This window comes from Podarcis bocagei, assembly GCF_964188305.1.
Source record: "Podarcis bocagei genome assembly, chromosome: 6".
NCBI classification, from domain to species: Eukaryota; Metazoa; Chordata; class Lepidosauria; order Squamata; family Lacertidae; genus Podarcis; species Podarcis bocagei.
The window spans coordinates 55,906,977-55,930,564 of NC_138130.1; the positions used below are offsets into that span (position 1 = coordinate 55,906,977).

The 23,588-nt window shown below is 42.3% G+C and overlaps 1 protein-coding gene across 4 annotated transcripts in view; it reads left to right on the forward strand.

Moving 5' to 3' along the window:
- The first annotated feature begins 1,904 nt into the window (after positions 1 to 1,904).
- The window catches only part of GRIK1 (glutamate ionotropic receptor kainate type subunit 1), a 154,609-nt gene continuing 132,925 nt past the window's right edge, over positions 1,905 to 23,588 (forward strand). For 2 of the 4 annotated variants that reach the window (XM_081199526.1, XM_081199530.1), the window contains exon 1: positions 1,907 to 3,240. In XM_081199526.1, coding sequence (XP_081055652.1) covers positions 3,117 to 3,240 — 124 coding nt within the window. In that variant the 5' untranslated portion in view covers positions 1,907 to 3,116. Of the gene's footprint in view, positions 3,241 to 23,588 lie in introns of all 4 variants that reach the window. The other 2 variants (XM_081199527.1, XM_081199529.1) reach the window with 2 other exon arrangements.

The following is a 23,588-nucleotide window of genomic DNA, read 5'->3' on the forward strand; positions in this document are numbered from 1 at the left end:
TTATATCATACATGAATTCAGTAGCTGGCAGTAACAAATCTCCTATGTTTTGTTATACTTGTTCATTTTCTTGTACTTTGCTTCCTGTGTGAAAAAGCATTTACATGATTTTTTAGGAGTAAAATAAGTTACTAGTACAGCCGGTGCATTTTCCATTTCAATTTTGTAATTTTCTGCTTGAGAAACATTGCCTTATGTCAATGAAGTGGATAGTATGGTGACTGACTTTTAAATTGATACTTGTTCATGCATCCCCATTATGAATCAAGTCAGGAGAGCAGTGGAAATAAAACTTGTTAATCATCATTCAGTCATATTCTGTCAGTGGAGACGACAAGGTATTGGCAGGCCCCACATGAATGCTGCTGCCTTTGATTCATATTTTCATGGAATTCACAGGTAAATTCCTTCCGAAGTGCTTGTAAATTATGTTTTTAAATACTGCGTTGCAGGGAACTGATCGTGGCAGGCCAGAACTCCCCACATCTTGGAGCCCGATTTGTATCTTATATTTTCAGTCTCCAGTAAGCCAGTTCTGAATAAACCCTGCTCATTAGGAAATCTATGGTTGCATGAGGATTGCTTTGGTAGTCAGCCCCATGGAGAACATATAGGGACTCACTGCAACTAGAATAAATCTGGCCTCTGAGATGCAATCCAGACCATAGCTTGCCACAAGCTGAAAACAGGTGCACTCCAGAAGGTTACTAGTGGATTCAGTGAAAAAGGGTAACTTGGAAGCCCAAGCCATGGTTTGGCCTGTGTGGGAATGCCAAGCAGCAGCAGGCAAAATGCAGTGGAGGCTGGAGATGAGCACCGCACCCCATAGTGGCCTTTGACTTCAAACCTATCCATTCTTAAGGAAATCAGCCCTGAGTGCTCACTGGAAGGACAGATCCTGAAGCTGAGGCTCCAGTACTTTGGCCACCTCATGAGAAGAGAAGACTCCCTGGAAAAGACCCTGATGTTGGGAAAGATGGAGGGCACAAGGAGAAGGGCACAAGGAGAAAGGAATGGCAGAGGACGAGATGGTTGGAGAGTGTTCTCGAAGCTACCAGCATGAGTCTGACCAAACTGCGGGAGGCAGTGGAAGACAGGAGTGCCTGACGTGTTCTGGTCCATGGGGTCACAAAGAGTCGGACATGACTAAACAACAAAACTGTCCGTCCAGGGGCAGTGTCCCAACCACCTCACTCAGTTCCTCACCTGCCTGTCATCTTTCTTACAGGCAGTCTAGGGAGCATAGGAGCCAACTCCCAGGGACTAAAGTTCTTTCGCCCCGCCCCCCCAATAAAATATTTGTGGAGGCTGCACCTCCCCAAAGGCGATGGGCATTCCCATTCAAATGGTGCACACCACATCTTGTGGTTGGTTGCTTGGGGTGGGGCTTACCTGTGCCCCCATATTTTATTTAAGTTGGTACCCCTGCCTGCTAGCTTCCTTGGTCTCCCCGTTGCTACTTGTAGGAAGGAGGTGGCTCTGCCTGTCATTGACTCTCGCTCAACCTCCCGTTGGCCAATCGTCTAGCATGGCCACTTGTGGTTCCTGGCAAGCAACAGAGTCCCATGGGCTTTTTAAAAAAAGGTTGCATGCTGGATATGAGGTGTTAGTGGCTAAAGTGGATCGCGGGAAAGTCGTCTCTAGACTCCCCCCCCCCCAAGCAGGAGCGATGAGGTCATCTGCAGGTGCACCTGGACAACTGATGGACTGCCCTTACTCTGGCAAGCGAATGTGCTTTTCAGGTTTTCACTATGATCGCGGCATACCAGCATAAGGGAAGCAATAAAGTGAAGCCGGTCACAGTTCTATAGCTGGGTTCAGGCCATACTTTTCAAGCACCTGGCTCCCCCTCCCAATCATGACTCGCAGCTGATCCCTATATAAATGTATCCACGCAGCCCCTGCAGTTTTATTGAGGGCGTGGCTGCAGGCTCTGAGCCCTCAACACGCGCCATTTACACCCCGGGAAGCTTGCTGGGCTGAGTAAAGTAAGTAACCCTCGGGGAGGGAGAGTTTTTAGTCTCGCTGCTTAGCCCCGCAACCTCGAAGCTGCGTTTCCGAATCGGGTTGAGCCTGCCATTAGCGGCGAGCGAAAGGCACTCTGCATATGCTCAGCGGCGCTGTCTCCTCCTATCTCCGCATGCCCCGAGCTGAGTCTTAGCAGCGGCCCCCGAGGGACCCCGGCTCCGTATAGACGTTCAGTATTTAATTCGGTAGAAGAAGGCGACGAAGGGGCAGGAGAGACCTGCCAAGCGGGCGGGCCGGAGAGGAGAGCTGCGCCGTCTGACGTCACCAAAGGATTTTCGTTCACTTTCCGTCCAATTGATCGGCTTGGAGTTGACAGTGTCCCCTTTAATGAGCCCCGAGAGCGGCGCCGGCCAATGCGGAGAGGAGCTTGGCCGGGATCATCAGGCGGCGAGCAGAGACTCAATCAATGCTGGAGCGAAGGCGCCCAAAGTAGTTTAGTTTGTGCGGGGAAAGAGAGAGAGCGAGAGAGACGGAGGGAGAGAGGCAGGCGCGCACGGAGAAGCTGCTCCTCGGTCCCCGCTCCCATCTGCTGGAGATCCGCCTCGGCCAGGGGACCTTCCCGCTTCCCTTCCCGCTCCAGCCTGGATCTTTCCCCCGCTCACCCGCCTTTTCTCCCGAGGGACACTTTGGCAGGTCTCATGAGGGAGCCGCGTCGCCGGCCATTTCGAGCGGCAACTTTCCAACCTCACGAACCGCTTCGCTGATCTCTGGGAGGAAATCTTCCTTCCCCACCCCACACACACTTAGCACCCCCGACGGCTGTTGGATGCAGAGGGGCAGCGTGATGGACTAAAAGGGGGAGAACGTGGGGGGTGGGAGACGACGGGAGGGATCGTAGTGGATCCCCTCCAGCAGCAAGATCGGCAGATTTTCATGGTGTAAATATAACCCCCACACACACGCCGCGATCCGACCCCCTGCACCCCGCAAGCATCCACCACGCCGCTCCTTACCAGGATGAAACAAAACCCCGAGCAAGAATGAGGGATCGCGATCCTGCCCGAGTGGGAGCAGCAGCTTCTGCATGAGGGGCGAGCAGCAGCGGGGCCGAGAGGCTGAAGCATGAATCCCGGCGAGGAGTGAAGAAGATGGAGAGACCCCTTTGCTGCGAGCCGAGGCACTCCGCGATGGAGGCCGGCGCAGGACTCTTCTTCCTCCTGCTCTACCTTTGCCTAGGCGTCCCCCAGACTTCCCAGCAAGTGCTCCGGATCGGTGAGTGCCGGGCGAGAGGGGGGCGGGGGCCCGGAACGGCGGGGATTGGGTGTGCATTTGTTTTACATAGGGGAAATCTGCTTGCTGGCTTTTAGGCACGAAATACCCCCCTTTTTTTTTAATTACAAATTGCACGCACAGGGATGAAAATGGGGTAAGGCATCCCCGCCCCATAACCACGCTGTGAGAAAAATCAGCCGGCAGTAATTCTATGTATGTATATCTCCCTGTGTGTATGTATATATATCCTTCACATGACTTGGAAAGCTTGACTTGTTACCTGCTAAAGCGCTTGCCCAGGTCCGCAGTGTGCGGTGGTGACTGGGCACACTCGTAGCCCCGGGCTGCTGAGAGGCTGGCTGGCTGGCTGGCTGCAGTGCACGCAACTGACCTCTTGCCTCCCCCCCGCCCCCAACTCTGGTCGGTCCCTGTTTCTTGGGAGGTGTTTGTGTCGTCTATGGATTGCCTCCTGGCTTTCTCTTTCTCTTTCCTCGTGTTTCTTGGATCAGTAGCATTCTCCCCCACTTTCCAAATGCAGCTACTCAGAAGGTCTGAGAAATAGACAGAACGAGCAAAAGAAGTTTGGTTGGTTGTGTGCGCATGTGTGGGGTTTCTTAAGGTGAGTTGCACTCTTCAGCACTCAGCCCTGAAAAAGGAACGGTTTTCTTCCCCTTTAGGGTTCCCTTTTCAGGTTATCTTTGGTTTGGAAACCACTCTGTATGGATTTCTACCCCCACCCCTTGCATTTGCAAGAATGGAGCAGTAAAGGGTTAATTTCCCTGCCCCCCCTCACCCATTGAATTCCAAGTGTTTGTGTGGAAGTGTGTTTATGTGTATGAGAGCAAGTAGGTTAGAGGATGTTAGTTTACATTAATTCTGAGTCAACTATGTTCTGGTGGTTCCATTCAGTCTGACTCGCTTGAAACCGATGGTGTTGAAGTGCTCATACTTCAGATCAAGTTCTTTTGGGTGTCAAACTAGGGAAATGTTGGCGGCTTCTCCCTATTTAACAAAGCACAACCTTGAATAAAAGATACAGCATTTTAAACACTTGCTGACAGGGCATTTGAAGCTAATGTGGTTATTCTTTGTAAAAAAATAATGGCACCCAAGAAACAGTGTGACTTGATGACTTCAAGGAGCAAGCCAGAAAGTGTTTCTTTGAATCTGAACGAAGAGTTGGAGCTAAAAATTGTACAGTATTGTTGATCCATTGGCGTGATGGTGTGTCACAGTTCTTTTCCCCACACTGGTACTGATTACTTGGCAGAAATACACCACAAAGGCTGTACATGTGTGCAGTTTACTGGAGAGAGAATTAAAGGGAAAACTTTGCTCCATGGAAACCAGGCAAAGTTCAGAGGAAGTGTTTCTTCCCACAGTGGGCTTCTTGTGTCAGTCAAGTGAGACAGTGAATACCAAGTATCAAAAGAAACGGAAGCAGACACTGGGGAAAAGCAACAAGAAGAATACATGACTCAAGCAGGATTCCCAAACATGTTTCTTTTTGCTGACTGAACTTGCATAGCGAAGTGGCTAACAGATGCATGTTAAGTTCGTCCTTTAACCAGGAAACTTTGAGACTATCTCAGAGATTTAATGCTTTGTAACTGTGAAGAAAGGCCTATTAAATGGAAAGGAATTCAGTTATATCCATAGGCATATGGCTGTATAATTTGAATTAAGCTCCAGGAAAAATTGTTCTCCTGCTGATAGGATCTGTCTCCTACAAAACAGGCAAGATGTTCCTTGCAAGTCAAGTGGGATTTGACGATGCTGAGTATTTCATATCTTTCTTTTGTGAGTACGTAACAGTTTTTTGTATAGGAAAATGCCTATATCTCATCCAGTCTGAATAGTGCTTTATAACATGAGAGCACAGTGCAGTAACAATATAATAAAGGGGGAAAATGCTGCAGGGACATATGCATTAAAAATTAAAAGCAGCAATAATCCTCATACAGCCATGCTTCTGTGAACCTCTGAGACCTCTGGGTATAGGGCGGTATATAAATTCAATAAATAAGAATAATAATGTTTCTGAGATCAGCCATCAGTCCACACTAGACATGCAAATATAAATAATGGAAAGAGCCCCATAATATGCCAAAGGGTTATCTTGGGTGTTGTTCCTGAAAGGCCTTCACTTGCATCCTATCTAACCTTGATCCTGAGACCTCATATGCACTCTACCTACATGAATAATCCTTGTAAAGTCAATGAGCTCCCCTTTGTGATTAAATGGAAGCTTGATGCGTAATGGGAATATGTTCAACAGTGTGTGAGCTGCTTTAGAGAATGCACATCAAGAGGGGCTTAGGATGCAATCTTGGAACTAGTTACACTTAATTATTGCACTGAAATTGTTGTGGAAACTATATCAGATTACGGAAGATGAAAATGGCAGACCAGCAGCCCTAATTCAGCTTAAGTTGCTGTGCTGCATCTGAAGCCTGATTTCATTCTTAGCTTGCTATCTGGGAAATCTGTCCTTTTTTCGTGTAGTAATGCACAATTAACGCTGACCGTTATGGTTTCTATAGGGCTATATTGTGCAAGAAGGCAGAAAGGGGCTCTGTGTTCTTCCTGTTCTTCTTCTGTCCACTCAAGAATGATACAAAGACCCTGCTGTGGCTCATCTGTGCTATACAGAGATTATGGGAGAAACACGGGAACATGAACCCTTGTAGCAACTTAAGTTAGGGTCCCAGGGCTGCGTTAACTCTTCTGATGTAGCATTCAAGTAAGGAGCTATCAGGATGATAGCTTGAATCTCTGCACTCCAGAACCTAGAAAGAAGCACGGACATAATACAAAACCATAGTTTAGTGTTGCATCACAAGCTTGCTCCCCCATTCCTTCTCACTCTTCAGTGTGGCTGTGAGAAGATGATGGGAAACGTCCACTTCCATTTACAACTATACGTGATTTGCTTTGTCCATATAAGAACAAACTCTGGTTGTTTTAAAGCATGATTTGTCCAAGCAAACTGAGAGCAAACAATAGTTTCTGATCCTGACTTCAGATAAACTAGGGATGGGAAACCTATAGCCCACCAGATGTTGTTGTGCTCTAACTCCCATCAGCTCCATCCAGCATGTCCAATAGTCAATGATTATGATTTGTTGTAAAGCAGCATCTGCAAGGATGAGCCATAGTGAAAACTAACCAAATTCCCAGTTAAAATAAAATGATAATCAGCAGTTGGTTGAAAACAGAAGCAGATGCTTATAATCTCTTCTTGGCCAGATTAGATGAGGAGTGTTGAGTGGGGGTTTGGGGTAGGGAATATACTTGTGTCCCACACTAAAAGGTATATTGTGCCGAATTTCTCAAGACTGTACACCACAGCATGACATCATATGGTTAGTAACTTAGCAGGAATTAGTCTACTATAGGAGTACTTTGCTGTTAAGCTCAGTCAGGTATGGAAACTGACAGCATTACAAGATGGGAACATCTTCTTCCCCAAACTGACAAGGGGAATATCAAAGAGTGAGCTTCATAGCTTCCATTTCCCCTCATATGATGAATTCTTGTGAGTCTGTCCTATTGTATTTCTTAAGAAGGGATATCTCTTCCTGTTCTTTGACACATGGCAGAGCAGGCTCCAGTGCAGAAACTGTCCATACACTTAACAATTGATTGTTGTTCCATTTATCTGCATCATCTTGAACCAAAGTACTTATTCCTAAATACTGTAAGTTTTTAAAAACTGCAAACAAACAAAGGTAGAGCAAGCATTGCTGCTATTGGGTTTCAGTTGGTGGAAGGTGTATTAGCTGCACTTCCAAATGTTGCAATTTTGACCATGCTGCAGTTGCCATGTCATTATCACTTATTAGAATCTGGTCTTGGCTTTTAACTTCAGGTCTTGAATTATCTGCACCCATGAAAAGATACAGCTGCATGCTTTGATTCTGTCCTAGAAAAAAAATATTTTCTTTTTATCTTTATTTTCTTATTACACTGAAAATATATGTTCTCCTGTCTATATTGATTAATAAATCTCTTCTTATTTAAGTGAGTCTGTTTTCTGCCAGAATCCACTTAGCAGGATTTGCTAAAGATTGCAATTATGTCTATTGCTTGGTTAAGCTCCTGGGAAAGTGTTCATTTGGGAATGTGGTGTGGAAAGGAATTGAAAGGCATGCAGCACAATGCTGTGCATGTTTAATCTAAAGTAAGTCCCTATGTGTTCATAGGTTCAATCCTAGGTTCATTGAGATTTACAGAGTGACAGGGATAACACTCAGCAATAAGGCAAAGATCTGCAATCTGAATTAATTACTACCAGTTGGTGACATCAGGGCCATGTTGGTGTGAAATAAATAATCACTGAGGATATTGACATTATTCAAAGTGTCTGTATGATGAGTTTAGTATCGGAGTTAAAACTGGGATCAGTGTTCAAGTTACCAATGACACCTGGGTGTTCAGGGATAAAGTGAGGAATAAGCAGCCTCCAAAACAGCTCATTTCTATGCCACATACATTTGCATAATGTCTACATGCCTTATTCTACCACTAGAACTTCTGTTACACCTGTGAGTGCTTTGATGACTCGCCATTGTACCAACCAGGCAGAGGGCCTTCTCAGCAGTGGCACCCTTCCTGTGGAACGCCCTCCCACCAGATATCAGGGAATTAAACAACTTTTAGAAAACATCTGAAGGGAGCCGTGTTCAAGGAAGTTTTTAATGTCTGACATTTTATTATTTTTTCTATATTGCTGGAAGCCGCCCAGAGTGGCTGGGGAAACCCAGCCAAATGGGTGGGGTATAAACAATAAAAATAACAAGAATTTCACAAATTGGCAGGTGCTTATGACATCATAGAAGGCACTAATAACTTATCCCCTCCACATACTATATCCTCTCTAGGTATTCAGTATTAGACCTCATAGACTGGAGTTGGCAAACTCCATCCACAATCTAACCATGTTCATTTGAATGTCTGCAAAGGGCCCTGGATGTATGACTGTAAGTATGTAGAGCTAGCTATACGTAACCAAGAACTCGGCAAATGGTTGCTTCTGTTTCCCTGAGGAGCCTGAGAGATGGGTGATTTGTCAACATCAACAACTGAGCCCACAGCTATGCAATGATTTCTACTCAAATCTCTTAATGTCCAGTTTTCTCTTATTCAACAAGACTGTCTCCATCAGTGTGGAAACTACTATTGACTTCAGCTGAATTGTACTTATATAAAAAAAACCCTACTGAAGTGCAATTATTAAGGATGACTAACTTGAGAAAGAGGTTAACTTAATATGAATATTTTCACAGGAGGTGGTGAGATCATGCAAAGTTCTTAAGGTAGTGTCAATTATTGTTCTTATCCTTGGTTTAAGTTTTGGGAAATTTCATACCCGTTTTTCCAAGCACTAAGTCAGTGCAGTATACACTGAATAAAAACTTCACGGAAATGAAAGGTTCAATTGTGTGATGCAGTATCAAAGTACTATGCCCCCAATTTACTGGGAAGTTGTCCTGTACAAGCCCCATTGAAGTGAATTTGTAAAACTCCCATTCATTTCAGAGACGACTGATGCAGGCAGCTTCTTCTGAAAACCTTACTGAAATGGAAGAAAATTGCACTGGAATAGAGGATCAGAGACTTACTTCATCTATACATAAAGAATGAACTGGCTTTTTGACAATATAACATTTTGATTTCAGTGGGTTACTGACTTTATGATTTCCAAGAACATGTTACAAAAGCCTTTCCTTTGATGTATGTGCTCGCAATGCACTCCACAGTAATAGCAGAAATGTTATCTTTATATGCATACAGTCATGTGTATTACCAAAAAAAGAGACCAAGTTCATGAACCCAATACATTTGATTTGATATCCAAGAATTTTCATTTTCTGTAGTGAGAACAACAAGACTTTATCAAACAGTTCATGAGGCTTTGATGAGATTAACTAGTGGATGATACAACCTGACCCCTCAAAGTGGAAATGTACATGCAGAGTTCATGTCACAGAGCTCCAGCTGTTGCGGTCTTTGGATAAGAAGTTGTCCACCGTAGTCCCCTTGTCTGAGTGGGGCCACTCTTTCATCTCTCTGTCATCACTGTTCATCAACTTGCCCTCTCCATTGGCCTCCATCTGTAGAGCTGTCCAAAAGCAGAGGACAAGGTGGGTGGAAGCAATTCCTCCTCTGTTCGCTTCTCACTTGTTTAGAAGGGCCAGATGAATCAGTAGTGATAGGAAGGATATTGTACAATACATCAAAAATAAAATAAGCAAGAAAATACAATTAAAAACCATGCAGCATCTAGCACAACATATTACAATTGCTTGAGCAGGGAGAAAAACCATTACGTGGTCCACCAAGATGCTAAGCAATTTTCAAGGCATGTTTGAGAACTAGGTGAACAGAGCATCCTTGAAAGGGGCTGGCTGGCACCCTGAACAGGAACACTCTACTCTGCCGTATAACATTTTTTGCAGGCCCAACTTGACTACAACGATGTTCACTCCTGTGCTTTTTCACTGATTAATGCCAACATGTTAATCAATCTTGCAAGAGGCATCTTATTACGGTTTTATATATGTGTGTGAGAATTAGTGCCTTTATCATTACCGTCTTAAAACCCATGGTTACAAAAATATATTTACACCAGATAAATAAAAGGCAAATGTCCTGAAAATATAGTAAACACATATATTTATCAGTTATGTGAATTGACACTGATTGATAGCTTTGCTTGTACCAAAATGCAAACATCCGTTTAGCCAAATGAGGATATGATGATGCAGGGATTAGAAAACGCCTGCTGCATCACATTTGATTATTCTAGAATATCTGCTTTTGAATGAGCAGGAAGAAAAATGCCACATTCTTTTGAAATCCATATGCAATCAAAGAGCTATGTTTTTCATTTTCAGACAAAAAGTGGCAATCTGAGTTTTATATTCCAAAGTCCATCATCTGCAGGTTAATTGTGTTGTAATGTGTTTAATTTACAACATCTTCACTTAAATTACAAACCTGTTACAAAAGCCCATTGATTGACTATTACAGTTGGAAGGTGAGTAGTCATGTGACCAACAGCTTCCATTGAGATTCTGTGTAACCACTGTAAAAGAAATACATTTTGTTATCAATCACATATACTCCAGACCAGCAGACAAAGTGGTATCCTCTATGGGGCAAGTATGACTGCACAATTCCAGTCCCCTTACTGGCAAGCGCACTTGCACACCACAGTTTCAGAAGCTGCTGCAGTTCTTGCAGGAGGAAGTTCTCCTGTTTGCCCAGCACTGGGAGAGAGCCTGGAGATGGCTATTTGTACCACACCCAGGCAGGGAAGCCCATCTGAAGGACTCAGTTTGGAATCTTGCCTTCACCTTTGTTTGGGTACAACAATATATCTTTCTCCTGTGTAGATTAGGTTACCTCAAGTGGAATTCCAGCAGTCAGAAATTGAACCCCCCTCCCCTGAAATATGTTGTTCACATGTGTTCTATTTTAGAGTCCATAATATACAGCTGGGCAATGCATTTAAGAGGGAAACCCCCAATGTTAGTGTTTTAGAAACAGATCACCAGCTGTTGTGAAGCCCAACAGTAGGTAGGCTAGAAAACCAGCAGCGTAAGGTGCAAGAAATGCACTAGTCTCCAGGTCTGGTTCCTTAGGGGAATCTATTATGCAGAGAGCAGAGGGTATCTGCTGGGCATGCAAGATGCAAACAAATTGTTGCCCTGGCAAACCCAAGTTTGACATGGAAGATTTTATCACCCTTTCAGGTCAGGGAAAAACTCCTTTGGTTCGAAGACTTAATATGGAGCCTGAGACAACTTAATAAATGCTGGGAACCTTTTCATCGGCAGCTCTGAGTGGCTTGGCACTAGGACAAGGGAACATAGAACCAGAGGTTCAAGTCTCTAGCCCCAGAGACTCCTGTAACTGTTGTTATGGATCACCCTGATCACCCTGAATATAAATAGAAACGACATTTTTATTTAAAATGTATGTAATAAGCCCTTCATTCTATTCAGAATTTCAAGGCACGGTCTCATCTATTTAGTAGTAGTAGTATTAACCTCAGTTTTTATCCTGTCCTTCCAAAGGAGGCAGTTGTGCAACATCATAAATAAAGCAATATTTTTAAAAATGGAATTAAACACTAAAAACATTTTCATTATATATATATAGTTGCTGAGCATACCAATTGCCTGGATGCAGAGAAATCCTTTCAGGCAACATGTAAATGATGGCAGTATGGGAGACAGCATCACTTCAGCAGGGAGGGAATTTCATAATCAGGATGCTGCCTTTTGTGGGTTGTTGCTCTCTGGGCCATACCTACCACCAAAGTTGGGTTAAACATAATAGGAAAGTGGGGGGTGCAGGTGAAGAGCCCTCCTAAGTACTTTGAAGCATGTGATAGCAATATGCTTGGATAAACAAAAATGTTTTAGCCTGGCATAGAAAAGCTTCCAATGTATGAAACCAGGTGAGCCTTTAGCAGGGATGGAGACCTCTGGATGACTGGGTGGATGGATGGAAGGGTGAATGGATGGATACAACTCCTAACACCCTGGACCACTGGCTATGCTGACTGGGGATGATTGGAACTGGGAGGGAGCTACACTCCGCTCCTGCTTTATAGAATACATTTGTCTTGGCTATTCCAGAGCTTTGGTTCTAGCAGCTGAGGGCTATGTGAAATTCTATGATGGGCTGCAAAAAGTTGGTTGGGACACTGGCTCCCTCTGTTGCTCCTTCCCACATGCTGCTACCTTACATAACACTGATGTGAATTACATATCGGCTAAAGCTGAGTGCCAATGGGCACTACAGCTTCAGCATAATGGTGAAGAGGTGACTCCCATATGCTACTATTGAAAGCTTGCAGTGAAATTGTGTGCTGTGCTGCCAGTGTGCATAGGATTAGACTTTAAGAGCCACACTTTATCAAATATGTTTGTATTTTTCAGAGGGGATAACTGCTACATTAATAGTTAGCTTGTCTAGTTATTTTTCAATTTTGGTATGCTTTTCTGATTCTTACTGTGGCTACTAGTCACTTCTGGGGATAAGAATAATATTTTCTGATATTTTCTATGCAACTATCCGGAAGCCGGCAAAACTGGAAAGGTCTTCATTTGCAACTGTTCCTGTTTCTTATAATTTGAATATGGTGCCTGATATTCTTTCATTACCTGCACTTTAGATCAGTTCACATAATATTTAGTCATCTTCCACTTATTTATATAACTTTTTAAAAAGTTGGTATCAAAGCGGTTAATAGAAAAAAGAAAAAAAAGAAAAAAGAAAAAAATAGCACAATGATGGATGGAAGGCTTAATGTTTACTAAGTACTGACTCTTGATATAAAAGCTTTTTTTTATTGCATTGTCAGAAAAATTAGCACAGCGGCTGAAGCTTTGTGGAGGAAAGGCAGAATCAGAGTCCATTCTGGAAGTTTGGTGAGACATTGTCACTTATGTGACTAAAAAGAGATGTACCCATTATGCCCCTGCTCAATAGGAGTCTTTCTGCAAAACCTCCATTCCTCCTAGTTTATCTGACATGCTCTTTCTTTCTTCCCTCCCTTCCTCTGCTAGTCTGAGTACCTGAAAAGACAAAGGAGACAATTGATTTGATGGTGGGGTTTGTTGTGGGTTTGTTCTTTTCCTTTGTTGTACTGTATTCTTATTGTCTGCAAATGATTTTTTTTTTACCACAATAACCACAATACATAATAAAAGAAATGATATAACCACTATGTAATAGTGACAAACATGGCCAAAACATCCAGGTAAAAGCCCTCTCTTTTGTCCAAGACTCTTATAGTCACCCCAGCCCTCAGCTCACTGGAAATATCAACCCTAGCTTCAAAGAGAAAGCAGAACCACCACAAGGAATTTCAGATAGCCTACCTTCCAAAAACAGAGACGCTTCTTTCACCAGAGTCCCATGTCCTGAGCCAAGAAAGGTCACTCATTATCATGTACATTAGTTCCAGTTCCCTCATGAATCTGCTCTTTCCCCCCAGCAAATTCTGTAATGCTGGGCAATCACAGCAGCTCCCATGATCATGGCATTAGCCTCTTAGCCAACACAAGGATGGCTGGCTTAACTGAGCAAGCATACCAACTGGCAGCCGAGGCCCATCGTGTTTTGCCACCTGAGGTGAAATGGGAATGCACAAAGCTCCATGATCATCTATTCCATCCACAGTTCCCCCACTTCCGCTGGAATGCCACCCCTTTTGTCAGTCTTGTTGAGAGCCAGGGCAGTTCGGAAGGTGTTGTCACTCATCTTCTCTTCCCCAGGGCAGGGAAGATGAGCAGCAATGTTGTGCCCAGGAACAGCCCCTCTCATCAAACTCAGCGAGAGCTGGGGCACTCCAGAAGATGGAAGCAGTGGGGAAGGCAGGGCGCCACCTTTTGTGCTTCTACCACCTGAGGCGGATGCTTCACCCTGTCTCATCAGTAGGCTGGCTCTCCCAACTAGTTCCATGATTTGGTGTAGGCTCACCCATCAGTACTACTTAAGGTCCCAGGGCTGATCAGAGGAATTGCTGCACACTATTTTGTCTAACAGTTGTGTTTGGCCACTTGAATATGTGTCCTCCTGCCCAGGTATATTCAGAACTGGCCATGAAGATGTATTGCAATAATAAGATACACTGGAAATGTTGGGTGAGAAATCAGGCCTCTGCTTTTCTCTCCACTTTGCGCCAACATGTAAACAGCATCCAGCAATTTCTGGCTCTGACAGATTCCATGCTTTGCTATAGTTTCATAGCAGTCAATCAGAAGACTTGGTGCTTTAGGAAATTCTGATGTGAGAGAGGTCTTTCTTCAGGTAATTTGCTTACTTGAGCTTGTAATTTTATTTCAGCATAAAAATGAATGAATCAAAGAACTGGCAAGATGTTATTCCTTGGAGGTTTGTGCCTTGCTCTGCTGTGGTATTGAAACCTGGGTGAATTTCAGATTTATGCAAAAGGCAACCACTTAGATTCCAATTAAATCCAAATGGTCAGTAATTAGCTCTTGTTTTAAAGCCTCTCAGGAATTCTAAAAGAAACAATCTTCAGAAGGAGCAGCAATTAGGGAATGATGCTAGATTATGCTTAAATTCCTTTAAATTGCATTAAAACTTGAGTTCTTCCTGAAAGATAGAAACTATTTCAATAACTGGAAAATATATGGATAGGAACAAAATATATAATTGTTTGCAATGTGCATTTAGATTTATAAAAGATAATCTGAAGACTAAATGGCATACAGAACTGAACATTTCTTGTCCTCAGTGGCTCACGCTATAGGCAATGCCTTTGCTGCAACATGAAGGCACAAAAGTTTGTCCTGCAAACTCCATAAGCCATTAATTAATGCACAACTAAATTCCTCACCCTTTACCTAACAACTCTCAGCACCCTAAACATACTTCAGGTCCCAGGATCCTTTGGGGGAGCTATGACTATTTAAAACGATATGGAAATACATAGCATAGATAGGGCCAAAGTTGTTTGTGGCTTATGACTACAGTGGCTGATGTGTTGCTTCTTTCGATATGTAACTATCCAAGTCCCAAGGTCATCAATGGAGACCCTTCTCCAAGTGCCCTTGCCACAAGAGAAAGGGGTTTCTTAGCAATGGCCTTTGGGTTATGGAATGCCCTCCTCAGAGAGCTGGGTCAGGCACATACAGTGGTGCCTCACAAGACGAAATTAATTCGTTCCGCGAGTTTTGTTGTCTTGCGATTTTTTTCGTCTTGCGAAGCACGGTGTCGGGAAAGTTTTGGAAAAGCTTCAAAAATCACCAAAGTCTTTAAAAACCTCAAAAAAGGCTACCACACTGCGTTCTATGAGTTGCTCCTCGAAGTCAAGTCGCAACTGTATTAACGGTGTTAAGAAAAAGGAAACAAACTTGCAAGACGTTTCCGTCTTGCGAAGCAAGCCCATAGGGAAAAGCGTCTTGCGAAGCAGCTCAAAAAACCAAAAACCCTTTCGTCTAGCGAGTTTTTTGTCTTGCGAGGCATTCGTCTTGCGAGGTACCACTGTACTGTACTATAATGTCCTTTTAGCGCCAGGCATTTCACACACCTTTTTAACCGCCATGCTTTTAATTTCCAGCATCGTGCGGTATGCTCATGCATCGGCTCAACTCCATGGAAATGGTTAGGCCTTTTATTTATTTGTTGCTGCTGCTTATGATCTTTGGCTTCCCTCTCTGATATTAAATTACCATTTTTATCATTGCTGCTGTGTATAGGAGGTTCTTGATGTGGATTTTTAAATGTTTTAAACCATTTTTTGTATGTTGCCCAGAGTAGGTATGCATGTGTGTGTATATATGTGCACGCACACACACACATGCGCACAAATATATATGTGTGTTAACCTAAAGCAATGTGCCTGTGGTTTCCTTGCAGTCACCAGCTTGAGCCTTCAGAGCATACCCTGGGTTCATATACCTATACATGCATGCAATATATCAATATATGTGTGATATCTCTCTCTCTCTCTCTCTCTCTCTCTCTCTCTGTTTCTTTCTCTCTCTCTCCCCCTCCCTCCCTCGCTCCCAGGTTTTCCATATCATGCTTAGTGTCCCACTTCTGCAAATAATTTCACAGACAATCAATACTGAAAACACTTCTCCTAATTTTCCCTACTCAAAGGGCAATTGTTTTCATCTCCCATGCCTGCTATAAAACTAAGTACAATCTGTTTATACTGGTGGAGAACGACCTCTTTGGTGTTTTCCCTCCCCTCTTCATTATGGACTATTTTGTACATACTGTTCAGTAATAAAGCTTAAATCTTTCCTCCCCTCCAAGTATTTTAAGCAACTCCCTTTAATCTTCTTTTCTCAGAAAGGCTTGATTTGACTGACTGGTCCAGAGATTGTTCAGCAGTTAAAAAAAAATAAAAAAAATCCTGTCCAAAGAACTGATTAGTTTTACTGCATAGCTTTGGATCTGTGACCTCGAAGCCCAGTTTGTCCTAGTTTATGGAGAGTTTATGATTTAGGAAAGGGAATGTTCCCGTTACCTTGCTTTCTCTGCTGATGCAAATAAAACTTTACAGTAATAGAGTTGTTTAAAATCAAATGTTTTAAACAACGGGCTTATAAAAAATAATGACCAGCTGCCTCTATAATTCATAAGTGATTGTATCAATTTGCCACTGAAGTGAATGGGAATTGTGCAAAAACACTCAAGTGAGCAATGCAGCGAATAGTTGCTGCACTGCTCCTTTGTGACTCTTGTTCATTTCACATGGAACAGTTCCCAGTGGACTGCATTCACTGTAGCTAGTACTTCTTTTTTCTTTTTCTTTTCAAATTGTGTGTGTATGAGTATGAATACTAAAGGAAAAACCCAACTACTTGTATTTGCAGCCAGAAAATTATGGAGGGTGTAAGAACCTTTTCCTGTTTTTACTCTTGTTTCTGACACAGTCTATCCAGAATTTAAAAGGAAGGGTTAAGCATGCAGTCGGCTCACTCCCACTGAAGACAACAGGCTTTTAATGGGCTTGAGCTTCAAGTATCATACTATCCCTATCTTGTATGTTCTGACAATGGCCTTTAGAGGTCGATCAGTGTAGTTTGTTCTTTTACAGAAGGGTGACTGTGGTGGAAGGGACTCCAGATCAAGAACAACTTCCCACTTTACATCTTTTAGATGTGTGCCTAAAAGTGTGAAGTATGAATATGGTAAACTGCCTTTGAAAATGGCCTAATGGTTGTATACTCCATTCACTGAAACATTAAGACCTCAAAATTACTGTAAACAGTATATGATGCTTTGATTCTGCTATGAAAACACTAGTTATTTTGTGATGCTAGTTCCATGGAATCTTGATCTGAAGAGTAAAACATATTGCCAATGGAATTAAGTTACTGTAGCAACTGTATCACATCTGTATACCTCTGTAGTGCTCTCCACGTGTTACCATTAAGTGTTAAGGAAACATGTGAGAGGTCACCACTATTCATTCCAGGGTTCTAAACTTATGGAGGACCTCAGCAAATACATTTCAGGCAGTTGTCTTTCACTAGTAAGAGAGTGATGGAAACAGCAACAAAGGATTGCAGATCCAGCACATTGTTCTCTGTTGTTTGACCCTGTGATTTCTTAATGCATGCTGGTAGTGCTGGAGGAGAGCTTGTTTGATTGTGGTAATCTGTGTAGATAATAGGCTTCTACAGATGGACTGATCCATTCCTATGGGTACATTAGCCTTCAAACAGAACTTTAGCGATAATTTAGTTATTTAAGATACATCTGGGGTCTGGGTCAACTCCAATTAAAACTGATAAAACGGAGCTTCCCAATTTTATTCATATTGCAGCTGAAGTGGGCCTATAAGGAATTATTTGGGCCTAATGAGGAATTATTTGGCACCCTTTGATGCAAAGTAAGCTAGCTGCCTTTCAAAAATAAATATTTTACCAGAACAAGCAATGTAATTCTACTGGGGAGTTCTTTCCAACATTTGAAGAATCAGCATAGAAAAAGAAAGGGAACGAGTAAGAAAATGAAAGGGAATGAATAAGAAAAGAAAACTCAGAGTGCTCCTGGATAGCTCATTTGGAAGAGCATGAGATGCCTAATCTCAGGGTTGTGGGTTCAAGCCCCACGTTGGGCAAAAGATTCCTGCATGCAGGAACACACACACACACACACTTCAAGTTGAGCAGTTATAGCTGCAGAGCTAGTGAAGCGACTAGAGTGAGGGAAAATCAAAGGGCAAAATGGCTCACCAGCTGATTTCAGAATCTTTCTTTAACATTTACTCAGAGGATGAAGGAAGCTATGCAGTTGTGGGTATAGCTGAGTGACAGAGCACATGCCAAGATTTCTAGGTTCAATGAATGGAATCCTTTTTGTCTTATTGAAAAAGGATAGTAAGTGGTAGATATAGAAGAACTATTGCTAGAGTCAGCAGTACAAGTTAAACAGAATTATGCTATGACTTAATTTGTCTGCTTTATATGTTAAGTCACAAAACTTGCTGAGTTACAAAAAACAATTGGCCATCTTCTTTACTAATTCTTCTTTACTTGTTATTATTGGCCTTTATTGACATAAGTTTAAACAATAAAATCATACAAAGTCATCCAAATACAATAATCCAAACACATACAATATATAAAAGACTAGACAGCCACCCTTGAGTAAATCAGGCAACCTTAGATTTAGCTTTAAAAATCTTGGCTAAATATACCAAAACAATCTTGGTAGTTTTGGGAGTATCATCCCTCAACAAATATTGGATTACAAACTCTTTGTAAATCAGTATTTTAAGATGTAAGGGAGGAGATCTCTGCAAAGGTTGTTGAGAAGAGGGCAATCCAAATTTATGTGATATATTGTATGTGGTGTTTTCTTATTATAGGAGCAGAATCTTTTCTGGAAGTGTTTTGTTGTTTGTTTGTTTTTAAAAAACACCTTCCAGACAAAACAGAGGAAGGAAATGTATTTAGATGAGCTAGCATAAAAGCTCTGTGATGCAATGGAGTATCTAAATTATAAAAGTAATTAGGCATTACTCCATGGTGGGGCTTCAATCCTAAGTAAGCAGATGAACATACAAAAGGCTGGGAGTTTTTGGATTTCATGGTCTAGTGGCCTCTGCTTGATGAGAGAGAAGATTTGTGACTCATCCGATAGAAGGGATTCTATTGCAATCCCTATATGCCTGAGTTTGAGGGTAATATCAGAAAACCACATAAAATTATGTGTATCTCTCAATAAAGAAGAAATCAGTAAACTTTCTGGGTCTGTATTAAAATGAACATTTAACCCGTATTTGAAAGTCATCATCCAGCCCCTAGATTCTAGGAGATGCTGGCATAACTCTGCACACATAGCCAAGTAGGAGACCCAATTTGGAGCTCCTAGAATTTGTCGGAAGAAGGATGTCTAGACACCCTCTTTCTTTACTTGAAAGACCATTCAGCGTAGAGTTCGACTGTGGTGAAACTTCCTCTGGATGACTTAAGCAACCAAACTACAAGAAAGAATAGAGAAGGTATATTAGAGTGGCCTAATGTTGTTCCTATTATAAACAAAATCAAGACAAATGCAGAAATGTCTATGCCCACCAGTAGGAAATGAATGTTAGAAGAAAACATCACCTCTATTTCTGCTTACTACTCACAGTCAAGAGAATGTGTTCCTTTCCCTCTAAGATGGTGGTTGGCCCAGGCTGGTCACCTGGCATCTAGTTTGGAGACCAATGGCTGAAAAGTAGAACAATAATAGAATATATAAATAGGCTTTTTAATTAAGGTCAGTAAGATATGTTGACGATAGCTTTCCCCCTCATGAATAACACTATGTGGGAGAAAGCTTCTTCACCTTAATATTTAATATGAATTTTTATATATATATGTGCCTGTCTGAGTGTATGTGGAGTCCTTAGGTAGAGCTCATTGTATTTTAGAATCTGACCTCACCTGAAGGGAGAACTTTGTTGTGTGAAGCAAAATGCATTTCCAGCATTTAGACCATTGTCTGGAAAAAGAGACAGACCCCCCCTAGGAACACAAATTGGCTGTGGTTGTGCTACAAGAAAAAAATCAAAGATGATGGGACTATTTGGTGGAAAATAAATAATGACCTGTACCCTATTGAAATTCATGGTGTACCTTTTCTCCTGGTTCTTGCTAATTAGAATGTTCCTCCTTGTATTTTTTCCTTTTTGCATCTCTTATCTACTCGACTGTAGAGTTCTTCGGCCTCAGCTCAACACCGACTCGTTCCCCTGAAACCTCATTAGAAGCTTTCTTTCTTTCTTTCTTTCTTTCTTTCTTTCTTTCTTTCTTTCTTTCTTTCTTTCTTTCTTTATCTCTGACAGTGGCGTAGCGTGGGTTGTCAGCACCCGGGGCAAGGCAAGTAATTTGCACCCCCTAACCCATGGATTTGCACCCCCTAACCCTAACCCCCAGATGTTGCGCCCGGTGCGGCCGGCCCCCCCTGCACACCCCACGCTACGCCACTGATCTCTGAACTATCAATTTGGGCACAGAAGGTTTTTCACCCATCCATAGCCACTTGATTTTCTTTGTACCAAACCATCCAGAACTCAACAGTGGTGTAGCCAAGGATGAATAAAAATTGATTTGTTTCCAATAGCGGCTATGTTCAGAAATTTCATTTTCCATCTAAATTGTTTACTTATCAGCTGGAAACATAGAAGAAAAAGTTAAGGGTACTTTGCCCAAGATACATTTTAATATAGGCAAAAAAACTGCTACAAATACCCCACCTCTTCCAGCCTTATCTGCCACTCTAAGTTGTATACTTGCTTCACTGAGCAAAATAAAGATTTCTGAACCATACTTATTAAAGGATGGACTTCCGGGGTGGTGCCATTGGAAATGGTGGACTCCCTCTGAACTGGAGGAACGAGCTCTGCGTGAAACGGGTCTTTCCCGCTACGGCGAAGCGGGGAGCCTGCTAAAAATCACAGGCAGATGAAGCCTGTGACCATGGGACTTGGCGGGCACCCTTAGCGCCCCCCCAACCCGCAAAGGAACCCACTAACGGGCTCCGAAGTGAAGAGGGGGAAGTGGCACGGTGCTGTGAGTCAACTGCTATTTCCGTGGAGCGAAGCCACATAGCCGTTGCCGGAGAGCGCTGCCTTTTTCCTGGGACAATTTGGCTTCTAAAATAAGCACCCATGAGTACTTAAACTTTGAACAATTGGACTTTAAATAAGGACTTGCGAGCAGAAAAGAATTGGACTTAAAAATTTATTTCAATTTGGTACTGAAACGGGAAGGTCTAAACAGGAAGTCAGCCTTCCGTTTCTTTGTAGACAGAATAAAGCAAAGACAACGTAAACTAGAGCTCAGAAAATCGCTTTTAAAGGATTGGATTTCATCATTTAAAATTGTTGAACCCCCCCTTCAGCAGCAGGAGAAGAAGGGGGATTTTTTTAAAATTTTTTTGGACTGTTTAAACCTGCAGAAGTGAGTTTAAAGTAAAGTAACTTTCCACCGTCCTGATCCTGGAGCGGGGTGTCAGGACTGACGTTTGAAGCTCTTTGACCAAAGACAAACGCTTTTGACAGATAGTTAAAGGAAGAGAAACATAGTGATTCCATTGTTTCCTTTCATACTTTAAAAGGAACAAATATTGACAAAATATCTCAAAAAGGATACTTGTTGCAAGAACAAATAGAAGTTCTCTCCCTAGAGGGAGACTGTGAAACTGTAACTAATTCCAGGGAGCTTGCAGCTGTCTCAGATTACAATCGTGGGAATGGACTTGTGACCTTGTAGGACAATGTATTTGGAGGCTCTGTTGTGTGCTTTCTGTAAAACAAGTGCCCTACTGGAACAGTTAAGTGAGAAGATGGATTTGATGACTAATGCGGCCAGAATTTTTGAACAGGCAGTGGGAAACTATGTGGAGCCCACCCAGGAATTAGATCAGGAGTGTGTCCTGACAGAGCAGATGAGAGAAGAGGATGCTGCTGAATCTTGGGCGCCAGAGATGGAGGGAGCTGCGGCCTTGCAGGAACAAGAGCTTTTGGACTTGACAAATGAACTTGGAAAAAGCCAGATTTGGAAAGATAAAGTTTGGATTGCTTTGGAAATGGGGGGTTGGATAGACCCACCTATGCAGGGATGTTTGGACTTTCTGAGTCTGGCAATGGACCATGAGATGTTTGGAGCTGTGGGGGCTCTCAATTTTGGAGGGATTCTGAAACATGTTTTTAAATACTACATGGAGTTGAGTCTGGACTATGGAAAAGGGGCTGATTTGATGAAAAGGGTCAAAAACATCACCAAGCTGGAGTTCCCACGAGTGAAAGGAGAATATGAAGAAGAGCTGCGGAAGGGACATGGAAGAGATTTAAGGGCCTCGGATATAAGGTTACCAAGTTAATGCGCTAGATCGATAGGATAAAAAGGACTGACAAAACCCGGGACCAGGAGGAAGGGACGCTGGATGAAGATTGGATTGTTTTTATTTCTTTTTTTATTACCAGGTTTGTTTTATAAAATTGACGAATGTTAGAAAAATGTTGGAACGAAATTACTTGGCTCTAGCAAAAATGTTTAAAGAATTAGGTAAGAATATTATGGTTGTGAGAAGTCGGTAAAAATAAGATTTAAGTTTTAAGTTTTTAAGGTTCTCTATAAGATAAGATGAAATAGATTAAGGTAATGTAATGACAGAATACTATGAAATATGGAAAGGATTTGCTGCGATAATTATTAACCAGGATACAAAAAAGGGGAGGAGGAGGAGGTCAAAGAAAGATGGTAATGAGAGTTGAGGATATGAGAATGATGGATTTATTTTTGTCTGTTTGCGGTGTATTTTTGTTTTTTGAAGTTGTATTGTTTGATGTGGTTTGTTTTTTCTTTGTTTTTTCTTTTTTCTTTTTCGGCTTTGTCTTTTCTCTGTAATTCAAAAAAATTTCAATAAATATCATTTAAAATAAATAAATAAAGGATGTAGGTTTTTCACTTTGGAACGAAGAGCCTGTCTTACACATCAGTAGTTGATTACATCCTTCCCACACCCAAAGTTTGTCATGCAAGGTAGAGGCGTCAAAATACTGTATTTTTCTGTGTATAAGACTGTATTTCCCCCCAATTTAATTTAAAGTTTAAAATTGGGGGTCGTCTTATACACGGAATGTTGCAATTATTTATTTCTTAATTTGGGGCTCAAAAAATAGGGGTCGTCTTATACATGAGGGTGTCTTATACACAGAAAAATACGGTACTCGCATTAGGCAGTGTGCTTTAATAGATACAGGCAATTATGTCATTGGGAGAAGTTATATGTGTGAGATGATATATAGACCTCTATTTGTAACCCTTTGCCTCCTTGTTGTGGTTCTAATAAGAGATTATGTGTGCCCTGGTGGCATTTGGGAATTAACTCCATCATTGGTCTAATGGGAGCTTTCCTCCGCTAATGCATATTGCAGGTATGAGGGGCCCAATTTAGAAGGGAGTAGAGCAGGGGACAAAGAATTAAAGCCCTCCCCCATGCGAGGGCCCTGTTTCAGATCAGTTATGAAAGAAGAAGCTTGAATTAAATGGCAAACTACGCGGTAAATGTCACATGTAGTTGGGCCCTTAGAGTAGTATTCAACTAAGACTGGATCTAGACACATCAAAGAAGCATTTCAGTTAAACTCATACAGGGAAATCTGGTTGGGAAACATGGGACTCCACAACGCCATCTGGTGTCACTGTTGTATATCACATATAATGCATATATAGTGGTACCTCGGGTTAAGAATTTAATTTGTTCTGGAGGTCTGTTCTTAACCTGAAACTGTTCTTAACTTGAGGTACCACTTTAGCTTATGGGGTCTCCCATGGCCACTGCGCCAC